This window comes from Mus caroli, unplaced genomic scaffold (genome assembly GCF_978045245.1).
Source record: "Mus caroli unplaced genomic scaffold, Mus_caroli_1 scaffold_2, whole genome shotgun sequence".
Taxonomy (NCBI): Eukaryota; Metazoa; Chordata; class Mammalia; order Rodentia; family Muridae; genus Mus; species Mus caroli.
Genome location: NW_028227257.1, coordinates 10,558,414 through 10,578,103, shown reverse-complemented (window position 1 = coordinate 10,578,103; position 19,690 = coordinate 10,558,414). Strand labels below are relative to the sequence as shown.

The following is a 19,690-nucleotide window of genomic DNA, read 5'->3' as shown; positions in this document are numbered from 1 at the left end:
TCACAGCTGTAATTTTGCTAGTCGTGAACAGTAATGTAAATATGTGTTTTCCGATGGTCTTAGGCAACCCCTGGAAAGGGTGTTCAATACCCAAAGGGGTCGTGACCCACAGGCTGAGAATCACTGTTCTAAAGGAAAGCAGGCTGAGCAAGCCATGAGGAGCAAGCCAGTAAGCAGCACCCCTCCATGGCCTCTGCATCAGGTTTCTGCCCTGTTTGAGTTCCTGTCCTGACTTCCTTTGATGATGAACAGTGATGTCCAAGTGTAAGCCAATAAACCCCTTCTCTTCAAGTTGTTTTGGCTGCAATAGTGACCCTAACCATGACAATGACCCCAGTTTCCTCTCCTGTCAGTGGGATCACCTCTATGTCTACCTCATAAAGTTACAAAGCTGAAGGAGGAAATGTAGTGGCTCTGGGCTGACCAGTTAGTTCTCCAGCCACTAAAGCTGGCCTGACCTGGTCTTGAACTCCCCTACACACTGAACTCTCGACCGTCACACTCAGGATCAAAAGGGGTCATGATGCCCATTGGTGGCTCTGAGGGTTTCCCTGAGACATGGGACTCAAAACCAGGTTGGTGGGGTTTGAAAACGTGACCTTCCATGTCCTGTTCCACAGCTGTCCTAACCGGGAGGCTCCCGTGGTAGAAAAGCAGGGTAGTGTCTGTCCGACCTCCACAGGTCAGCTCACTCAAGGCCTACAACCATCTTGAAAGGCAAGCATGGGCCTCCTGAGTCAGGCTTCTAGTGGGCTTCTCCTGACTGCCTCCCATCCTGCCCGTATCCCCTTCAGGAGCATCCCACTGAGAGACATGGCGATATTCTAGCTACGATCCCCCCTCTTGGACTATCTTCTCTCTCTCCAGAGCTCAATAATTTTTTTTTTTTTTTTTTTTTTTTTTTTTTTTTTTTGTGGCCATTGCTGCTCTGAACGTCAAGGTGGGTGGGTGGGTGAGTGAAACCCAGCAGGGACACCCAGGTACTAGCTGGGGTCATTCTAGGGACAGTGCTAATCACCTGGGACCACTGAGTCACCCTAAGGCAGTATCACAGGCCAGAGAGAGTCCGCACTGAGGAGCAAATCTTCACCTCCCCCATCTTGGTTTCTTCCTTTGTTACATTTCTTATTTATGTGTGCGCCATAGCACATATGGGGAGGTCAGAGGTCAGCTTGTGGGCATTTGTTTTCTCCTTCTGCCATGTGGGTCCTCCACAGGACTAAATTCAGGCTGTCAGGCTTTACCTATAGAGCCATTTTGCTGGCTCTGGCCTCAGTTTCTTCGTCTGGGAAATGGGGCTTTTCCTCCCTGTCTCTGGAGAGGCTGTGAGGGTTAGAGATGAGGTGGGGAAAGCTTTTCACAGGACTGCCTGAGAGAAGGCCTGGCTCCATCAGGGGCAATGTCAGGCCTGGGAGCCATCAGGGGTTATGATCTTGAGGCCTTGGGGCAAGTGAGTGACTTTCCAACCTGCCAGAGACTGGGGTGGCCTGGGAGCTTATCACACTGATGTTGGAATTTCTGCCTCAGAAACCCTGATTCCTTCTGGGATGCTGCCTGAGTGCTGGTGTTTAACAAGTTCCTCCAAGGACCCTGATCTATAAGTGGGTCTCAGAGCTGACAGCTACCCGAGCAGCTAAGTCCAAACTGGGGGTGGGGGTCAGTGCGGAGTCCAGAGATGGTGGGCAGGACTCTACCTGTTTGGTTGTTTGAAGAGGGGCAGCTAAGTCACTTAGACACTTGAGGCCAGACACCTGAGATTAGCACACGTTAGACTCTGCACCTTGAACAATGCCCTCAGCAGACATCCTTGCCCTCTAGTGGACTATCACAGAATTCCTGTGGCAGCCCAGGCATGAAGAGGTCTGCCTGTGGCCAGAGTCATCAGACTGTGGTGGGATATGACACTTGGAGTCTGTCTCTGGGGTTTAGATTGATGTCTGCATCATTCCTGAACTGAGTACCAAGAAGACCCCAGGGCTGGCCTGTTGGGCAAACCCACAGGGCTACAGGGCAGGCTACAGGGCAGGGTGAAGCTGAGGTGGGGTGAAGAGAAGCCTGCTATTTGGTTGTGGGGCCAGCTTCCCATGGATGGGACATTTTAAGCTGTTTGGACTCAAAAAGTAACAAATTCTCCCGTCAGAGGCCACTGTCACTGTCGGCACTGGGTGTGCAAAGTCTAAGACGTCAACCTTGACCTCCCAGGGCAGACACGGGTGGACCTGGACTCTGCTTCTCCAGTGATCACTTCACCAGAGGAAATGACCTGGCCTGAGGAAGCCCGTGTGCGCACGTGTGTGTGTGTGTGTGTGTGCACGTGTGTGTGTGTGTGTGCGCACGTGTGTGTGTGTGTGCGCACGTGTGTGTGTGTGTGTGTGTGTGTGTGTGTGTGTAAAATGCTCCTTGAGAAAATGCCTCCAAGCTAAGCTCAGAAAGCTCAGATATAAGCATAAGAATTAATTTTGAGTTCCAGGCAGAGGAATACCTCCTACCAGGACTCTAGGGTGCTAAGAAATGGGGTTCACCGGAGAAACTGCAAGGAGTTCACCCTGCTGCACACTCAGAGGGCATTTGTGTGCTAGAGAAGCCAGAGCCTGTGTGTGTAGACTGTCTCTTGTCAACAGGTTCCAGCAGAGGGAGCAGACGTCCTGACAGGCAGACATCAGAGTTGCCAAGGCCTTCCACAGTGCACAGCTCAGAGCCTCCATGTGGCAGAGTCCCTCACAATTCTGTTTTTCAACTCTTACTGGGGCTTTGTGTTTTGAGGTCAAGAGGTCAAAAATCTCTTCAGGGAGATGCCCTTGAGAAGGGACAAAGCCCTCAGCCCAGGGCAGCCTGGATCTGTGGGGTCTTCCTGGAGATGTTTCTTCCTAACAGGCAGTTTCTCCTTGTCTAGCTGAGATCCAAACAGGTCACAGCAGGTCTCAGGAGGCCACCTCCAAGGTGACTTCTTGCCTCTACATTTTCTTGATCACTTCCTTAATGATTTATTTTTGGTGTACTATCTGGACACAAATGTTGGGAGCATTAAAAATACCCCTGAAATTCTGCTATTGCCCCAAACTGGTTTTTTTTTTTTTTTTTTAAAGATTTATTTATTGATTATATATATGTAAGTACACTGTAGCTGTCTTCAGACACACCAGAAGAGGGAGTCAGATCTCGTTACGGATGGTTGTGAGCCACCATGTGGTTGCTGGGATTTGATCTCTGGACCTTTGGAAGAGCAGTCGGGTGCTCTTACCCACTGAGCCATCTCACCAGCCCCCGCCCCAAACTGTTTTACGTGCATGTGGGTGAGCCCGAGTGTAGTCTGTTTGCCATGTTCCAGCAATGCCTTTGGAAAGCCAGAGAGAAGGCACTGGATCTCCCGTAACTATTTCAGACAGTTGTGAGGTGCCACGTGGGTGCTGGAAACTGAACTCAGGTCCTCTGCAAGAGCAGCCTGTGCTTCTAATCTCCAAGCTCTCCCTCTCCAGCCCTCATGGCCCAAGTTCTAAACAGCACGCGGATAGTTATAAAGTGCAAGCTAGCTGCCTCTCCACTTCAGTGGATCTAGCTGGTCAAGGCTCTCTGAGAGAAGACTAGAAGAAGCTTATAGGCATGGTCAGGCTTAGTGATGGTGTTTAGCCAGTGACCTCTCAAACACTGAGAACATTTGGACTGTGGAGATGGCTCGGCTGGTAAAGATGCTTGCTGCCGAGCCTGATGACTTACATGGCGGAGAGAACCAACTCTTGCCTCTGCCTGTGTGATATAGCATGCATGTTGGGGCACATACTGGGCAGACCCAAAGAACAGCCGCTTTGCGCATGATTTTCCCACTTTACCAGAGTCCCCTGCTATGCCCTAATAGCCCCCTATCGGCTTTCATTGATTTCACTTCCTGTTCTAGAAGCTTTTATTAACACTGTTCTACACGCACACATCTGTCCTGCAGTTCACACGGACCTGGTCCGCTTTCTGAGGCTCGGGTACTTCAGCATGTCTGACATAGCTTACCCATCTCTCTCCTGATGGTCACATGTAAAATCTTGACTTTTTGCACAGCACAGACTGGGATGAACGGCTTTCACTTGCTGTCGAGTTTTACAGGATACTCAGAAACAGACCCATTAGAGGTATTTAAGTATATTTTATCGATTGATCCTTTCACATCTGTGTGTGTATGCATGTGCCCAGACACTCAATAGTACGTGCATGTGGAGGTCGGAAGACATCCCTGGGACTGGGTTCTTCCCTTTTGCCAAGATCAAACTTAAGTCATCAGGTTTGTTGGCAGCCCCTTTACCCTCAGAGCCATCTCTTCTGCCTAGTCCTCCAGTAAAATTTTAAAACTGAGATTTAAAATTTAAGAATTAAAATGTAAAAGATATCACGAAGTGATCCAGGGCACAGGTGTTTTCATATGCAGAACACATATGCCTGGTTTTAATCCGTCTTGCTCTCACCCTGTGCCCCTTCACGCCCCCCCCCCATGTGCTCAGTACACCCTTATAAGTCATCTGCGTCTTGTATTGACTCTTCCACTTGCTTCTTTTCTGCTACTTTTGTTGGTTTTTAGATGGTCTTTATATAGGAAGGATGCTTAGAGCTGTGAGCGGCAAACTTTTTCTTAACATGCTCATCTTTAGACTTTTGTTTTTCTGGAGAGAAAGAAACCTCAGTTGCAGTCACACTCAATGATTCTCTTCCTCTGGGGAGGGTAGGCCAGTCAGGACGGAGTGTACCATCCAATTCCTACAGCACCCGCCATATTGGAGATCTGTACATTTATAAAGCTGCTGTCTGTTCACTTTATGAAGGTTATAGATGTGTTAAGTGTGTGTAGGTGTGTATCTGTCACTGTGTGGATAACATGCACTCTAGAGCATAACAGACCTACTTTATTATTTACGAATACATGTGTGTCAATGTGTGTGTATGCACATGTGTGTGCAGATGCCCTCAACGGCTAGGAGAGGGGATTGGATCCCCAGGAGCTGGAATTACAGGCGTTTGTAAACAGCCCATAGTGGGTGCTCTATAAGAGCATCGACCACTCCTAAGCACTGAGGCATCGCTTCAGCCCCAGACCCCAAACTCTTCATGGTTTCATTCTGTACATTTTTTTTCTTAATTAATTTTCCCCCAGGCTGGTCCTGAATTCACTATGTAGTCAGAGATGACCTTGAACTCTCAATCCTCCTGTCTCCACCTCTGAACGCTGGGATTACATGCCTGCCCCCTCTAGACTGTCTATATTCAACTTTTTGATGCCTTTATAATTAATGTTGTCTGCATGGAGAAAAGAGGGCGTTTAAAGGGGGGCAGACAGATGTTCATTTACAGATTTAAAAATCAAGACGAGATGAAACCCAAAATCCACACAATGTTTTTGTTTTGTCACACACCAATGCCAATACAGACAGGGCTCACATGCATACCCCACCCCCAGACAGCTGCGAGGACCTGCTTCTTGGAATCGAGAGGTTTGGCTTAGAAACCTGGCCTTTGGGGCTGGAGAGATGGCTCAGTGGTTAAGAGCACTGACTGCTCTTCCAGAGGTCCCGAGTTCAATTCCTAGCAACCACATGGTGGCTCACAACCATCTGTTGTGATCTTATGTCCTCTGCTGATGTGTCTGAAGATAGTTACAGTGTACTCACATACATGAATTAAATAAATAAATCTTTAAAAAAAAAAAAAGAAAGAAACCTGACCTTTGTTTTGCTTAAACATGTGACATTTCTCATTACTCGCACCATCTGAACTAGCAGCTTCCGGGCCTGGTCCAGCAGCTGTTTCTCCAGCAGCTGTTTCCCAGAGGTGCTGGTTAAAAATAATTAGTCTTAGCCACTAGGAGGCAGAGGCAGAGACAGGCAGATCTCTGAGTTCAAGGCCAGCTGGTCTACATTAAGAGAATTCTAGGCCAGGCGTGGTGGCGCACGCCTTTAATCCCAGCACTCGGGAGGCAAAGGCAGGCGGATTTCTGAGTTCGAGGCCAGCCTGGTCTACAAAGTGAGCTCCAGGACAGCCAGGGCTACACAGAGAAACCCTGTCTCGAAAAGCAAAAAAAAAAAAAAAAAAAAAAAAAAAGAGAATTCTAGGACAGACAGGGCTACATGGAGAAACACTGTCCCAACCCCCTCAATAATAATGACCCTTAACCAAGGGGCCCTGAGCAGGCCTTCCGAACCGGCCCCAAAGAGGTGGGGGATGTGGCCAGCCTCCTCTGTCCACCCTTCACCACCCTCCCCGCTCCCCGCGCTGTACCTGTGATAGTCTGAGTCTCTGAACTGATGGTCGTTGTGGTGGTCTGGGTGGCAGGCTCTGTCTCTTCTGCCACAAACTGGACCGTGCTGGGGGCTGTCACCGGCGTGGTAGTCAGTTGGCAGCCGCTCTGTTTGTGGGCCACAAAGGCATCCAGATTGCTAAACTGCTGCTTACAGAGGCCACAGATGTGGATGTCCGGCGCCAGCTCCACCAGTACCGTGGTGCCTCCTGGGACTTAGAGGGACAAAGGAAAAGTTACAGATTAATTCCAAACAGCCCAGCTTCCTGGCAGGGGGCATACATGGCTAATGGATGGACTATGTTGCTTCTTCTTGCAAACCTACTCCAAATTCCATCCTAGCAGCTGTGTCCCGAGATGTGAGTCATGTCCTACGAGGCAGTACTGCTCCCAAGGACCACTGAGAGCTTGGGGTTTGTTTTACAGGGGCTGGGGAGACAGTTCACAAATCGTTTGCCTTACAACGTGAGGCCCTGAGTTCAATCCTTAGAACCCATGTAAAATGTTGTAAATGAGGAGTATCTGTAATCTCAGCATAGGGGAGGAAGAGGAGGAGGCAGGAGGGTCCCAGGGCTTGCTGGCCAAGTGACCTAGCTTACTCGGCAAGCTCCAGGCCAGGGAGGGAGCCTGTCTCAAAACACAAGGTGGATGGTGCCTGAAGAACAACCCGGAGGTTGTCCTCGGACCTCCACATGCGTGTACACAAGGCTGTACACACTGGTGTGTCCATGTTCCCACAATCAGTAGAAAAGAGAGTGCCTTTGAAGTACAGGGTGCGTAGCCCTTCACAGGCCCGAGGCCATCTCCTGACCCACTAGTCACAACAGTGGTTCACGTGCGTGAACTCTTTCAGCGCACACACCACAAAGGGAGCGAAGAAGGCCAGCTGTACCTTCCTCTGCTTTTTCATGTGAACGCAGATATAACACTGGTGCTTCTGCAGCCATTTCATAACTACGGGGAAAATTCCAGAATCCCCGATCTTATTCTCACTTCCTTGGTCCCTGAACACAACAGGGACCAAGGAATTGAGCAACGCTGTTTCACTGCTGTAGAAAAATGGTACCCCTGTCAGGTAAGGATGAATTCAGTCTACAAGTGTCAGAAACATGAACTAAGCTCAGTACAGCACTGAGACTGTCAAAGCATCTAAACACTGTGCCTGGTTCTCTATTGGAAAGTAATATAGTTTCAGATGCAGCTCAGTGGGTAGAGCACTGGCTTTGCATACCCAAGGCCCTGAGTCTGACGCCCAGAACCTTCTAAAAATGGGCCAGTGGGGGCTTACAGGCCAGTAACACAGTCCCAGCCACTCCAGAGGTGGAGGCTTGAAGACTGGATATTAAGATTTCTCCTGGGCCTCCGACAGTTCAAAGCACCCAGGCCCTGTCTCAGACCAACAGCAAAAGAAAGTACTGTAAAAAAATTTTGTTAAATAGATAACAATTAGTGAGTCTCAACGTGAGAAATTTAACTTTTATTCTTAAAATTTTTCTTTTGTGGAGTTGTAGGGGTGGCTCAGTGGTTAGGAGTATGTACTGCTCTTGTAGAAGATCTGGGTTCCGGCTCCAGAACCCACACTAGGCGTCCCCAGAACCCACACTAGGTGGCTCATAACCAAGCACCCCCAACTCTAGCTCCAGGGCGTCTGACGCCCTCTTCTGGCCTCCACGAGCACTTGTAACCGCAAACATATGCCCATCTTTAGCTACAAATAATCGAAAATAAAAACTGGATTTTTTTCTCTTGTATTATAAAACTTACCCCCCCCCAAAAAAAAGAACAGTATAGGTTTCTGACACTTGTAGAAACATCTGGAAGAAATGGTAAGAATTGCCAGAAAAAAAAAATACCCTCATTATAATATTTCCATTGTATCTTTCATGGACATTGCAAAAACACTTTCTACTATTTATGCTTAAAATTGTGAAGCTCATCTTTCTCCTACCTAGTACCACATAGGCGTGTGCCACACCGTATCACTCCACGGTATCCACACATCATACGGTAACGTCTGGAACCCGTGAAATTGAACCACACTCGTGTAACACGATGGGGCTGGGCGGACAATGTGATTTTCTGTAGGCTGCTTTGATTCTGTCCCGTTTCCTCCTGCACTAACACAAGGCATCTGCGTGTTATGGTGTCCTGTGGTAGACATACCAAGGACAGAGATGCTAGGGGCGACATTTTGTAAGTCACCTTGCAATGGCCTTTGAAAGCAACAGAAGGCCTTCCTCCTTGGGACTGCCGCTGCCAGGTGGCTACAGGAATAGCCCCAGGACTAAAGAAACACAGAGGAAGGAAGCCATATTTGCATAGCTCCTTAGCTAAGGGTGTCTTCGTGGTGGTGGGAGACTGGGGTCCAGAGTGAAGGAGTTCGGTGCTAAGTTATGCTCTGGTATTCACAAAAGGAACAAGTCGCAATGGGGACCTTTCTTAGCACCCTGAAACTGTCACTGTCAACAGCCACTTTACCCCTTGCTTTCTCATCTGCAAAATGGGGACAAGACAGATGATCTCTTCCCGAGCCATCCTGCTCTATAGAGTGAGTTCCAGGACAGCCAGGGCTTCGCAGAGAAACCCTGTGAATAACCAAAAAACAAAAACAAACAACAACAACAAAGACAGATCTCTCCTTAGGATCCTTATAGATGAAATTCTCTGATGTGGGGACTGATTTCCCATTCCAGAGTAAGTCATCTGGTGGGGTCGTCCCTCTTTAAACACAACCCGAAATCCACAGCACTGGAAGACACTGAGACACATGGGGTGGGTGGGGACTGGGTTCAGAGTTCAGAGGACACTCAGGCAAGTTTGGGGAGCCAATGGCTATAATATCTGCAGTTAGCAAAGTGACTCAGGTGTTTGCGAACCTTGTCCACAGCTTTTCAAACATCTGAGGCTCCAGGCAGTAAGGAAAGACCTGGGATTCCGGGCCCCACCTTCCCTCGGAGACCTGCAGGGGATGGACCAAGCAGCCTGTTTTGAACACATGCGCTCCAGGTGGCCGGTCCACGGTTCAGTCCGTGGCCGTACTTTGGGGAACAAAGGCACATGGAGATAGCAATAGCTTATATGATGTCAGGAAAATAGCAGAACCTCAAACTCAGTGCAAGTCACCCCCAGCCAGGTCTTTCACACCCATATCATCCCCTACCCTGAGTGCCAGGATGGCTCTGCAAACCTGTCCGCGAGCCCCTCAGGGATGCTCCAACCTGAGCCACTGAGGCAGAAGTTTCCCTACCAGTTGGCCTGGATCACCCCACTTTCTCCTCTCCTCTGCGCCCCAAACTCCACCCGGCAGGGCGGGGGAGGTGGTGACAGTCTCCTCACCGCGTGGCCTCCCCTGGTCTTGCCTCCCGGGGGTACTGCAAGAGTTCCAGGCGGTTCCCAACCTGACACGCCGACTGGGCTGGCGGGGACAGGCATGCAAGGTGCGCCGTCACCCCGATCCCGGGGCCTGCTGGCTCTGTCCGGGCCAGGCCCCAGCTGCGTCTGTCCAGTACTTACTTTGCATCGATCCAGGAAAGGTGTCTCCTTCCACGCTCGCGTTCATGGCCGCAGACTTAGGGGCGCCCCTCCCGGAGCCCCACGGCTTGCTCTACATTATGCAAAGACTTTTCTCCTGCATATTTCCCGCACCAGCCAGTCTTCTCCCAACTCTGTGAGGCGGGGACGGATGTACAACCAGCGCCACTTCCGCTGCCTAGAGGGCGCTGGCCCCGTGCACCCAGCCCGACTCCCAGGCGGTGCTCTCCCGAGGAACCGGGAAAGGTCGTGGAGTCTAAGACCCGAGTGTCCCGATCCCTCCACCCTATCCCAGGCATGCCAGGGACTCTGTGGTCGCCTTGCGCCTTTACACCTTGCCCTCCGGAGACGCTCATTCCTTCGCAGATGCCAAGAAGATGCGCTGCCGGCCTGGGAGAGTGGAGCCCCAACACCGGGGTGCTCCACTAGGGCAGATCCAGCAGCGTAACACCGGGGCGGGGCCTTTGCCCTGCTGCTGGGTTGAGCTGGTGAGATGGCTCAGCAGGGGTAGGGCACACGTCATCAAGCCTGGTTTCCTGCCAGCCAGCTCACTTGGTGGAAACAGACTCAAGCATCTGCATGTACAATATAAGTAACTTAAAAAAAGAGATTAGTGTGTAGTAGATGGGAGAATTCATTGGGGCCCTGCTCCACGGGGCTTCGGTATTTCACGCAGCATGGAGGGTTTGTTAGAATTGGTTGGGGATGGTGAACTGGAAAGAAGGCATAGTGGCTAAGAGTATGTGCTGCTCTTGCCATGAATCCCAGCGCCCTCATTAGGTGGCTCACAACTATTTGCAACTCTTCCCGAGAATCCTGCACTGAAGAACTGACCTTAGCTCTAACCTTGAGCTTACCCAGAAGGTTCCACAGACCTTTCTTATTTCCTGTTATGATCTAAGCCACAAAGTCACTCCAAGGGTCAGACATCGCTCTGAGAGGTTTATTGGGGAGGGGCCTAGAGTGGCCTCTGGGAAGGGTGGAGGTGAGCAAGGGCGTTGGTCAAAAAGAGGCGGGAAGAAAGTCCACCTTTTAGGGACTATAGCACATGCGCAGGGGAGGAATGTGGCTCAACTTGGCCCTTACTGATGACGTAATTGCCGTCTCAGGGTCCCTGGGTAGGTGGTGGAAGATGTCTGGTAACTACCATACCTCCCTTTCGTTCAATATAAAAGAGGAGGAACTAAGAAGGGGTGATGTTGAGGCCGGAGAGCAATTTGGACTATTTCCTGTTGTCCGGGGTTGTCGCATGTTCACACATTCGGGCATTGCTGATTCTCACCATCAGGGCACACTCGGTAACCATGAGACTCAGGCTCTGTGGCTAGCAGCCCGTAGTCCTGTAACAGTAAATTAGTTGTTTGATTAGAGAGGTTTTTGAATTTGTTGGAGAAATGCCAGAGGAGAAGAAATTGATAAAAGAGGGTTCGATGACAGCCAGGAGGGGCAAGATTTGAACTGCCCTTTCATCATGTCTGGCAGCTATTGCGTGCAACCGGAATTGGTAAGAGCTCTTTTCCGTGTGTCACTCCCAACTTGGGGAAGAGAAATATTAGCATGCAAACTCCTGACCAACTAGGTTGGAAGGCCAGAGTGCCACAAAGAATCGAGGGGATATGAACGGGCGGGCGCTGGGGCTGAGATGAGCTAGCAAGGTTACGGTTTTGTTGCAGTCTAGGGAACGTGTTCCAGGTGCCTTAAGACAGTTAGTCACACCAAAGAGGGTGATATGGAAAAAAGGAGTCAGAGTGACCCCAGGCTCAGTGAATTTGGTGAATGGGGAGGGAGGGTCATTTGACAGGGTCACAGGAGAAGCTAGAAGAGGCAGTTGTGAGCTAGTCCCAGGAGGCTATCTCCACAGCCAGCCATCTCCAAAGCTGCCACATTGGGTGACATTAAGGAGCCAGTAGACCGAGGCCAGAGTCTGAAGCGGGAGGCAGGTTTGTATTATTTAGGAGAAGGCAATCAAAGATGTCAAACACACCTTGGAGGGGTGTTTAATTGCCTCCTTCACCTATCTCCAGAGGTTGGATACTCAGTCGGAATGTATTTTCTCTGATATTAATTGTGCTCACTGGGTGTCTGGGGTTGAAGTGATGGTAGAGTTTACCAGCGATGTGCATTTCCTACCTGGGATTCTCTGGGTCCCGGATTTAGAGGCAGATGGCCCCATCTTGTAGATGGCCGAGGGACTCAGGATGAGATTGTATGTATGATGAATAGTATGGGTAGTTTCCATATCTGCCTGGCCATAGAGGGAGCAGACAAAAACATCATTAAAATGAAGGAGAAGGTGGATATGGGGGTGATGGGAATTCTAACTGGCTCCTGAGAGCCTGCTATGAAACAATTTCCTGACCCTATTTGGAGGGACTTTGTTATAAGTGAGTGTGTCTTGAGTCTGAATCTCCATATGTAAGAGTCTCCAATGGAGGGAGTGGGATAGGGGAGGGTATGGATGTAAGATGGAGTCAGAACCGGTACATGAGCTCAGAGGACATTTTGAATGTTCAGTCCCCAGTTTGACCCTCCACCACGCCATCATCTCCCTTTATCTCCATTTTCCTCCATTTGTAGGGGAGGGAGGGCAGCAGCTCCTGGGTGTCATTTGTCTCTGGGCTATCTTGTCACTCAGTATCAGTTCTTGGCCTCTTGAGGTCTGCCATCCTCTGAGTGGCTTCTCATTTCTCTAAAGGACATAGCTGGGAGGAGGGCATGGCACGCTGGAGTTTTCGTTTTGCTTTTGCATCTAGATCCCGCCACAGGTGGTGTTACCTGGATGGGTGTTTCTCACTCTCCCAGGGAACTTTCCAAGGCCACACATGGTTCGGGTACCACCCAGATGTTCTGGAACAGAATGCCAGGGCTGTGGTCCAGACATGCCCCAGGTGACTCGAGCTGTTATCTTAGACTGGGACCAAGGGGAATTCCCATTCTAAAATGGGTTTGCTAATGTTTAGCAATGGCTTGGAATCTTTTGTATAAACCTAAGTGTCAGCAAAGACAGGCTTGAGATTACAATCCTGGCTAAACCTCTGTAATGGGTATGTTCAAGACCGAACCTGCTGGGGACTGGGTGGCTACAACCATTTCCTTTCCTGAGAGCTGGCCTGGAGTCCCACATGGCACCACACTCAGGGTGACACACACACCTGGGGCTCTCTTGAGTGCTCAGGAATAACTTCACACAGAGCAAACGCACACACGTTTGCGTCTCTTGTATAGCAAAAGGGACATGGAAGCCTCCAAACCTTACCATGGGGCACACAATGAAAGGACAGATATTTTCTCCAACCTTTCTCAGCCCCATCTCCACACCCCTCTACCCCAGTTTCCCTGTATTATACTGACTGGGACCCCAGATCCTCTCCCAGGAACCAATCGCTGAGACCAGTTTCTCTTGTTTCTTATTTGTGCCCTAAAACTGTTTTATAGATACACAAAAGGGCATGTGCATATTCAGGAATTAAAAAAAACAACAACAAAAACCCCACATGGCTACAAAGCAGAGAGAATCCCCTTTGTGTATTTTTGCGAAACAATGAGACTGGGTAAACTTCCGGTTTCATTTCGGACTTCTGAAACACTTCCGGTTAATCTAGGTCTGCTCCCAGGGTTCAAGGAACAGTTAAGAGTCCCCTTTCTTTCACATTCTCTTACCCCTGGAGGTCAGAGGACGACCTGCTGGTGGCTTAGTGGGATCTCAGGATTCCACTTTCCTACTGGATTTACAAATGGTCTCCATTCCCTGTCCACCAGCTTTCACCACAAGCCCTAGTCCACTGCGCATGCTCACCAGCCTGTGCCTCAGGGTTGCAATCCTCCTGCCCCAGCTTCTTAACACATCCTACTGCTATGAGGTGAGCCACAGCTGCTTGCTGTATGCTGCTCTCTTAAAATAGAAAACATAGGTGAGGAAGTTTTAGAAAAGAATCAATAATGCCACATCACGATACTTCTAGTTGCCAAATGCTAGCTTGGTTATTTAGTATGATTATTATCTGGTTTTGGTTATTTTTGAGATAGCGTCTCACTACATAGTCCAGGTTAACCTCAAACGTGCCATCTTTCTGCCCCAGCATCCCCAGGGCAAAGCTTACAGGTGTGGTACCACCATACCTCGCTCAGTATGTGCCGGAGGCTGGCATGAGAACTCAGTCTGGTTCCTGTGGACACTGTTAAAGTGTCAAAAACCAGGAGCTGACACAGATGTTTCAAGGTAAAATTTTATTTTCATGGCTTGGACAGATTTACACCCTCCACTGGCAAGGATATGAAGTGGCCCGGAGCCGGGCAGTGGTGGCGCACGCCTTTAATCCCAGCACTTGGGAGGCAGAGGCAGGCGGATTTCTGAGTTCGAGGCCAGCCTGGTCTACAGAGTGAGTTCCAGGACTGCTAGGGCTACACAGAGAAACCCTGTCTCGAAAAATCAAAAAAAAAAAAAAAAAAAAAAAAAAAATGAAGTGGCCCGGATCAGAAACAAAGGTCTTTCTATGGAAAACAAGGAATTGATCAAGAAAGAAGAAAGAAAAAACAAAACAAAATAAGACAAAACCAAAAACCCAGAATTTTACAGTTATTTTCTATGATCATGGAAAAAAAACGCGTCATGGGTTTATGGTCAGACCATTAACATATCATGAAATATTTTATGGTTAGTCAATTCTCAGAACAATGGAAACACTTTTTAAAATGTGTGATTCACCGTATTATTGGGGGAGGTGGTGGAGGTGACCCCTAGCTACAGACATGATCAAAGTCTAACATTGTTTAACTAAAAAGAAAAATGGAGTTACCTGTTCCTTAACAGACACACAGACACATCTTTTCATGTCAGAGTTGATGCTTGAAGTGACTCTGGGCACTTGGCTAGGCCCTTTTATTGACAACATTGTTTTATCTTTAGTGAGCACCATCAGGTGAGAGGTGGGCTAGCACGGGAAGGCTGTGGAAGATGACAAACTACTTCCCATTAACATCCAGTATAAACATTTCACTAAAAAGATCAACAACCAAACATGTGGTGGTTTGATAGAAATGGCTCCCCATAGAATCAGGGGTTTGAACCTTTGGCCCACGGGGAGTGGCACTATGAGGAGGTGTGGCCTTGTTGGAGGAAGTGTGTCACTATGGGGGTGGGCTTTGAGGTCTCCTATGTTTGAGCTCCACCCACTGTGGAACACAAGTCTCTTTCTTGATGCCTTAGGATCAAGATGTAGATAAAGATGTAGGCTGGACAGTGGTAGCGCAGGCCTTTAATCCCAGCACTTAGGAGGCAGAGGTAGGTGGATTTCTTGGCTCTTCCAGCACCACATCTACCTGTACATTGCATGTGTCCTTCCATGATGATAATGGACTAACTCTCTGAAACTGTAAGTCAGCCCCAATGAAATGGTTTTTTGTTTTTAAAGAATTGCCTTGGTCACGGTATCTCTTCACAACAACTAAGACACACATGTCCCGTGCTTTCACTGGCAAATGTTGAACTTCCTTGTGATCCTTCAAATGGTCTGACCTATCAGATAGAACTTCATGCATTTGCTATAGCAATGATGCTGGAGCTGGTAGCCATCAGCGTGGTTACAATGATGTTCCACAGCTAGCTCCCGTGTCCTAAAAGGGCACAAACAGGAGTGTACAGAAATAACTAACATCAAGCCAGACACTGGGAAAACTATTACTAATTCCAACCAGGCCCCCAACCAAGTCTCCTTGGCACCATTTTCCTTTGCAGCTGGAAACCAACCACCTCCAGCAGCTCCACTGACCTTGGCCATTGTACCCAGCAGAGAGCCCTGTGCTAGCTCCCCGTGGCCTCTCCTTTAGGTGGGCCACCTTTTCACTACTCCAATGTAGGGAGCATCGTTGGTGCTGTTCAGGGTAGGACCCACCAGAAGATTGATACTAATGTTTGGATGGAGTGGCTGTAGTTAGTTTATATTCCAGAAAATTAAAAAAAAAAAAAGAGTTTTATTTATTCTGTGTGAGTACACGGTTATCTTCAGACACACCAGAAGACATTACAGATGGTTGTGAGCCACCATGTGGTTGCTGGGAATTGAACTCAGCATCTCTAGAAGTGCTGTCAGTGCTCTCAACCACTGAGCCACCAGGTATTTTTTTTCTTTTTTGTAAGTAATTGTTTGTTTTCAGACTCTGGGATTAGGGGCCCCCAAGAACAAAATTTACATATCAAACAGATTTGGCCTCCAGGTCCTCCCAGGATCCTCCAGGCCCTGCCTTTTATACCCTGCCCCAACCTAAACTTCCCAGCCCAGTGGCTGGCTGGGCTGCCCTCCCCGCAGGGGCTCTCCCTATAGAATCCAGACATTTGGTCTCCTTGTGCTTTCTCTCTTCTCTCCTCTCTGTGCACACATTCTTTCTTTCTCTCCCTTCCCCCTCTTTTCTCTTTCCCTTCGCACGGTGATTTCCTTGGCTTCCTTCCTTGAGGCCAGTGAACTTCCTTGCCTGCTTCCCAATAAACCTGCCCTTAGTATAGTAGCCATCTCTCTCTGCAACAGTGTTACTGACTGACTAAGCTGCTCGTTTTAAGTCTCCTGCCATTTTGGCAGCAGGAAAGTTTACACAGTGGGTAAACAGCACAAAGCTGTTGGCCATCTTGGCTTTGAGATAAAGATGGTGTGGTCAGATTTTCACCGCCATCTTGGTTAAGGGCAGTCATACACTGGCAGCCATCTGTTATGGGAAATTATGGCTTGACTCCCATCTTGCCTAAGGGCAGCAACACTTGACATGAGCATATCAGGAAAGCAGGTCTCCAACTATTTCTGTCCTGTCTTGATAATTTGTTACACTGTCTAGGTTTTTCTTTTTTTTCTTTTTTTTTTTTTTTTTGGTTTTTTCGAGACAGGGTTTCTCTGTGTAGTCCTGGCTGATCCTGGAACTCACTCTGTAGACCAGGCTGGCCTCAAACTCAGAAATCCACCTGCCTCTGCCTCCCGAGTGCTGGGATTAAAGGCGTGCGCCACCACGCCCGGCTGTCTAGGTTTTTCTTTACTCTTTAATAGTACTAAAGACAATGGAGAGATTTTAAATTCTTTTTTTTTTTTAAAGATTTATTTATTATATGTAAGTACACTGTAGCTGTCTTCAGACACTCCAGAAGAGCGCGCCAGATCTTGTTACGGATGGTTGTGAGCCACCATGTGGTTGCTGGGATTTGAACTCTGGACCTTTGGAAGAGCAGTCGGGTGCTCTTACCCACTGAGCCATCTCACCAGCCCGAGATTTTAAATTCTTAAAGTTTTAGAGGATTACAACATTAAAAAGTTAAAGATCACTGCCATGTTTTTGCTAGATAAAGGAATAGCAAAAAAAAAAAAAAAATCCATCTGAAACCTGTTTATCTCTTATCACGAAGCCTGTGAGCAAGGCAAACCTGTTCACATTTCTAATAAGAGAGCTCGTAGGTTTAACTAGCTGATGGATCGACTAATGAACTAACATGGTGTTAACTTAACCTGGGGGTAAGGAGCTAGTTGCCTATTCTCTAGCTGTTATGACAGTTAGCTTAGCCATCCATGTGATCAGAGAACAGAGAAAGATAAATGATAACCTAAGTGTCATATATTAATTAACATGACAGAGATTAATCCACGGTCTACTACCCAGGAAGTTCTCCCAGGTTCCTGTGGTCTCCATTGCATTGTGGCCAGAGGCTGTCTGGCCATCAGGACCAGAAGATGCGAAGTCTTTTTCTGTGGGGTAGGATTGTGTGTCTTAGGCAACACGAGACATTCAATTTTCCAGATGTCCTCTGTCCATAGTTCAGGCTGGGCCCTGGCAGTGGTCAAGGCATTGAGGCAGTCTTTCCTAGTAGTTGACATACCACAATCTAGGTGGAGTCCTTTGTGGCTTTGCTCATATCTTCTTGGAGACCTTGGGGGGGGGTCACTTTTAGGTTAGAATTTAGGAGTCTCTGTCTGTCATAGTAATTTTCAACATTTAATACCATATTCAAAAGATCTCTGACACGTTTGAGAGCTAATACCTACTAAGTATATTTAGGTTAGACAATATGTATTTATTTCTAGTTATCTGTTCTGAACTGTACCTAGTAAACATAAAGTAAAAGGTTAAATAAAGCGAAATAGGGGCAGGAGAGATGGCTCAGTGGTTAAGAGCACTGACTGCTCTTCCAAAGGTCTTGAGTTCAATTCCCAGCAACCACGTGTTGGCTCACAACCATCTGCAATGTGATCTGACACCCTTTCAGGTGTGTCTGAAGACAACTACAGTATACTCATATACATTAAATAAATAAATCTTAAAAAAAAGCTAAAAAATTAATTGCATCATTTCTCAACATGACTTTAAATATAGTTTTGAGCACATTAAATCATATGCTCATTTATAAGGTTACTGGCTACCAACTTGCATTTCTTAAGTATAGTAGCTTTTATGAGACTAAAACTGTTACAGTAGCTTTTGAGACTAGAACCTGTTAGGTTTGAGCCTTAAAAATCACAATTTTGAATTGAAGCTCCTCGAGCATCAGAACAAAACTCTTCAATCTATAACATGCTCTATAAGGAGAACGGGGAACTTTTTGACCTTTATGTGGTGTATCATTATAGAAATCTATAGCTTATAAAAATCTAAGACTAGAGCTGGGCATGGTGGCGCATGCCTTTAATCCCAGCACTTGGGAGGCAGGGGCAGGCAGATTTCTTAGTTTGAGGCCAGCCTGATCTACAGAGTGAGTTCCAGGACAGCCAAGGCTATACAGAGAAACTCTGTCTCGAAAAACAAACAAACAAACAAACAAACAAAAAAAAAAACAAATCTAAGACTAGATTGTAGCTTAATAACATTAGCAACAACAATGCCAAACAATATTATTTTGTTGTTGTTGGGTGATGGTGGCACATACCTTTAATCCAGATGTTTAGGAGGCAGAGTCAGGAAGATCTCTGAGTCCGAGGCCAGCTGGATTTACACAATGAGTTCCAGGGAAGCCAAGGCTGACAGAGAAACCCTGTCCTGAAAGATGAAACAAACCAAATTCTTATTATTTTTGTTAGTTAATCCCACACTTGGGAGGCAGACCTATGGTCTATATTGTGAGTTTAAGAATAGCCAGGGGTACACAGTGAAAGTCTATTAAAAAATTAAAATATTTTAATTAATGTATATAACTGTACATAATAGTGGACTTCGCTGAGATAGTTTCATACATGTATCTTTGGCTTGACTGTATTTCCCTCTCTTGTCCTCCCCACCCTTCCTGTCTCTCATGTTATTGATGGGAAGCATCCAGTGACCTTCATTAGTATTGCTTACAGCAGATGGCTGAGAAGTTGTTCACAGGAGTGTGTACCCCTTCCCACTGACTTCAACACAGGATAAAACACCTCTTCCCATCCCCAGCAACGTAACTGCCAGAAGATCCTCAGGGAGAGGTGGGACCTCGAGAGCTCCTCCCACATCCATGTTGAGATGGTGAAGGGAAGAATCCTGTGCAGGAAACCACAGCTGCTGTGTACTGAAGGGTGTAAGGACCATACCACACCCAGAAGTCTGCATCTGCCATGGTGTGTGCCTTCTTTCCCCTCTTCCGCTCTTTCTTCGCCCTCATCGGTTAAGTTCTCTGAACCTTGGATATGTTTGGCAGGATTCTTTTGGTCTCCGGAGAGAGAAGCCCAAATTTCAACTGGTTTCCTACAATGGACGGAACTTACAGTTCTGTTAATAGAGTCAGAGACAGCTCCAGGTGTGACATCATAGGAATGGCCCTTTCTTAGTTTTGATTTAGAAAAACAAAGAGACTCTATCCTGTTCAACACTTGAATTTAGTTTCAATCCTCACCTGTGTTTGAAGGACACCAGATTTTAAGATTTACTCTGAATGTTATGAAAAGGCAGTCT

At 47.7% G+C, this 19,690-nt stretch overlaps 1 protein-coding gene across 2 annotated transcripts in view; it reads right to left on the bottom strand.

Moving 5' to 3' along the window:
- The window catches only part of Zfp64 (ZFP64 zinc finger protein), a 62,959-nt gene extending 52,642 nt beyond the window's left edge, over positions 1 to 10,317 (bottom strand). The window contains exons 1-2 of one of the 2 annotated variants that reach the window (XM_021150670.3): positions 9,785 to 10,317; positions 6,253 to 6,486 (exon numbers count right to left, since the gene is read on the bottom strand). In XM_021150670.3, the coding sequence (XP_021006329.1) occupies positions 6,253 to 6,486; positions 9,785 to 9,830 (280 nt within the window). In that variant the 5' untranslated portion in view covers positions 9,831 to 10,317. The remainder of the gene's footprint in view (positions 1 to 6,252; positions 6,487 to 9,784) is intronic. The other variant, XM_021150662.3, reaches the window with a different exon arrangement.
- Positions 10,318 to 19,690: the final 9,373 nt, after the last annotated feature.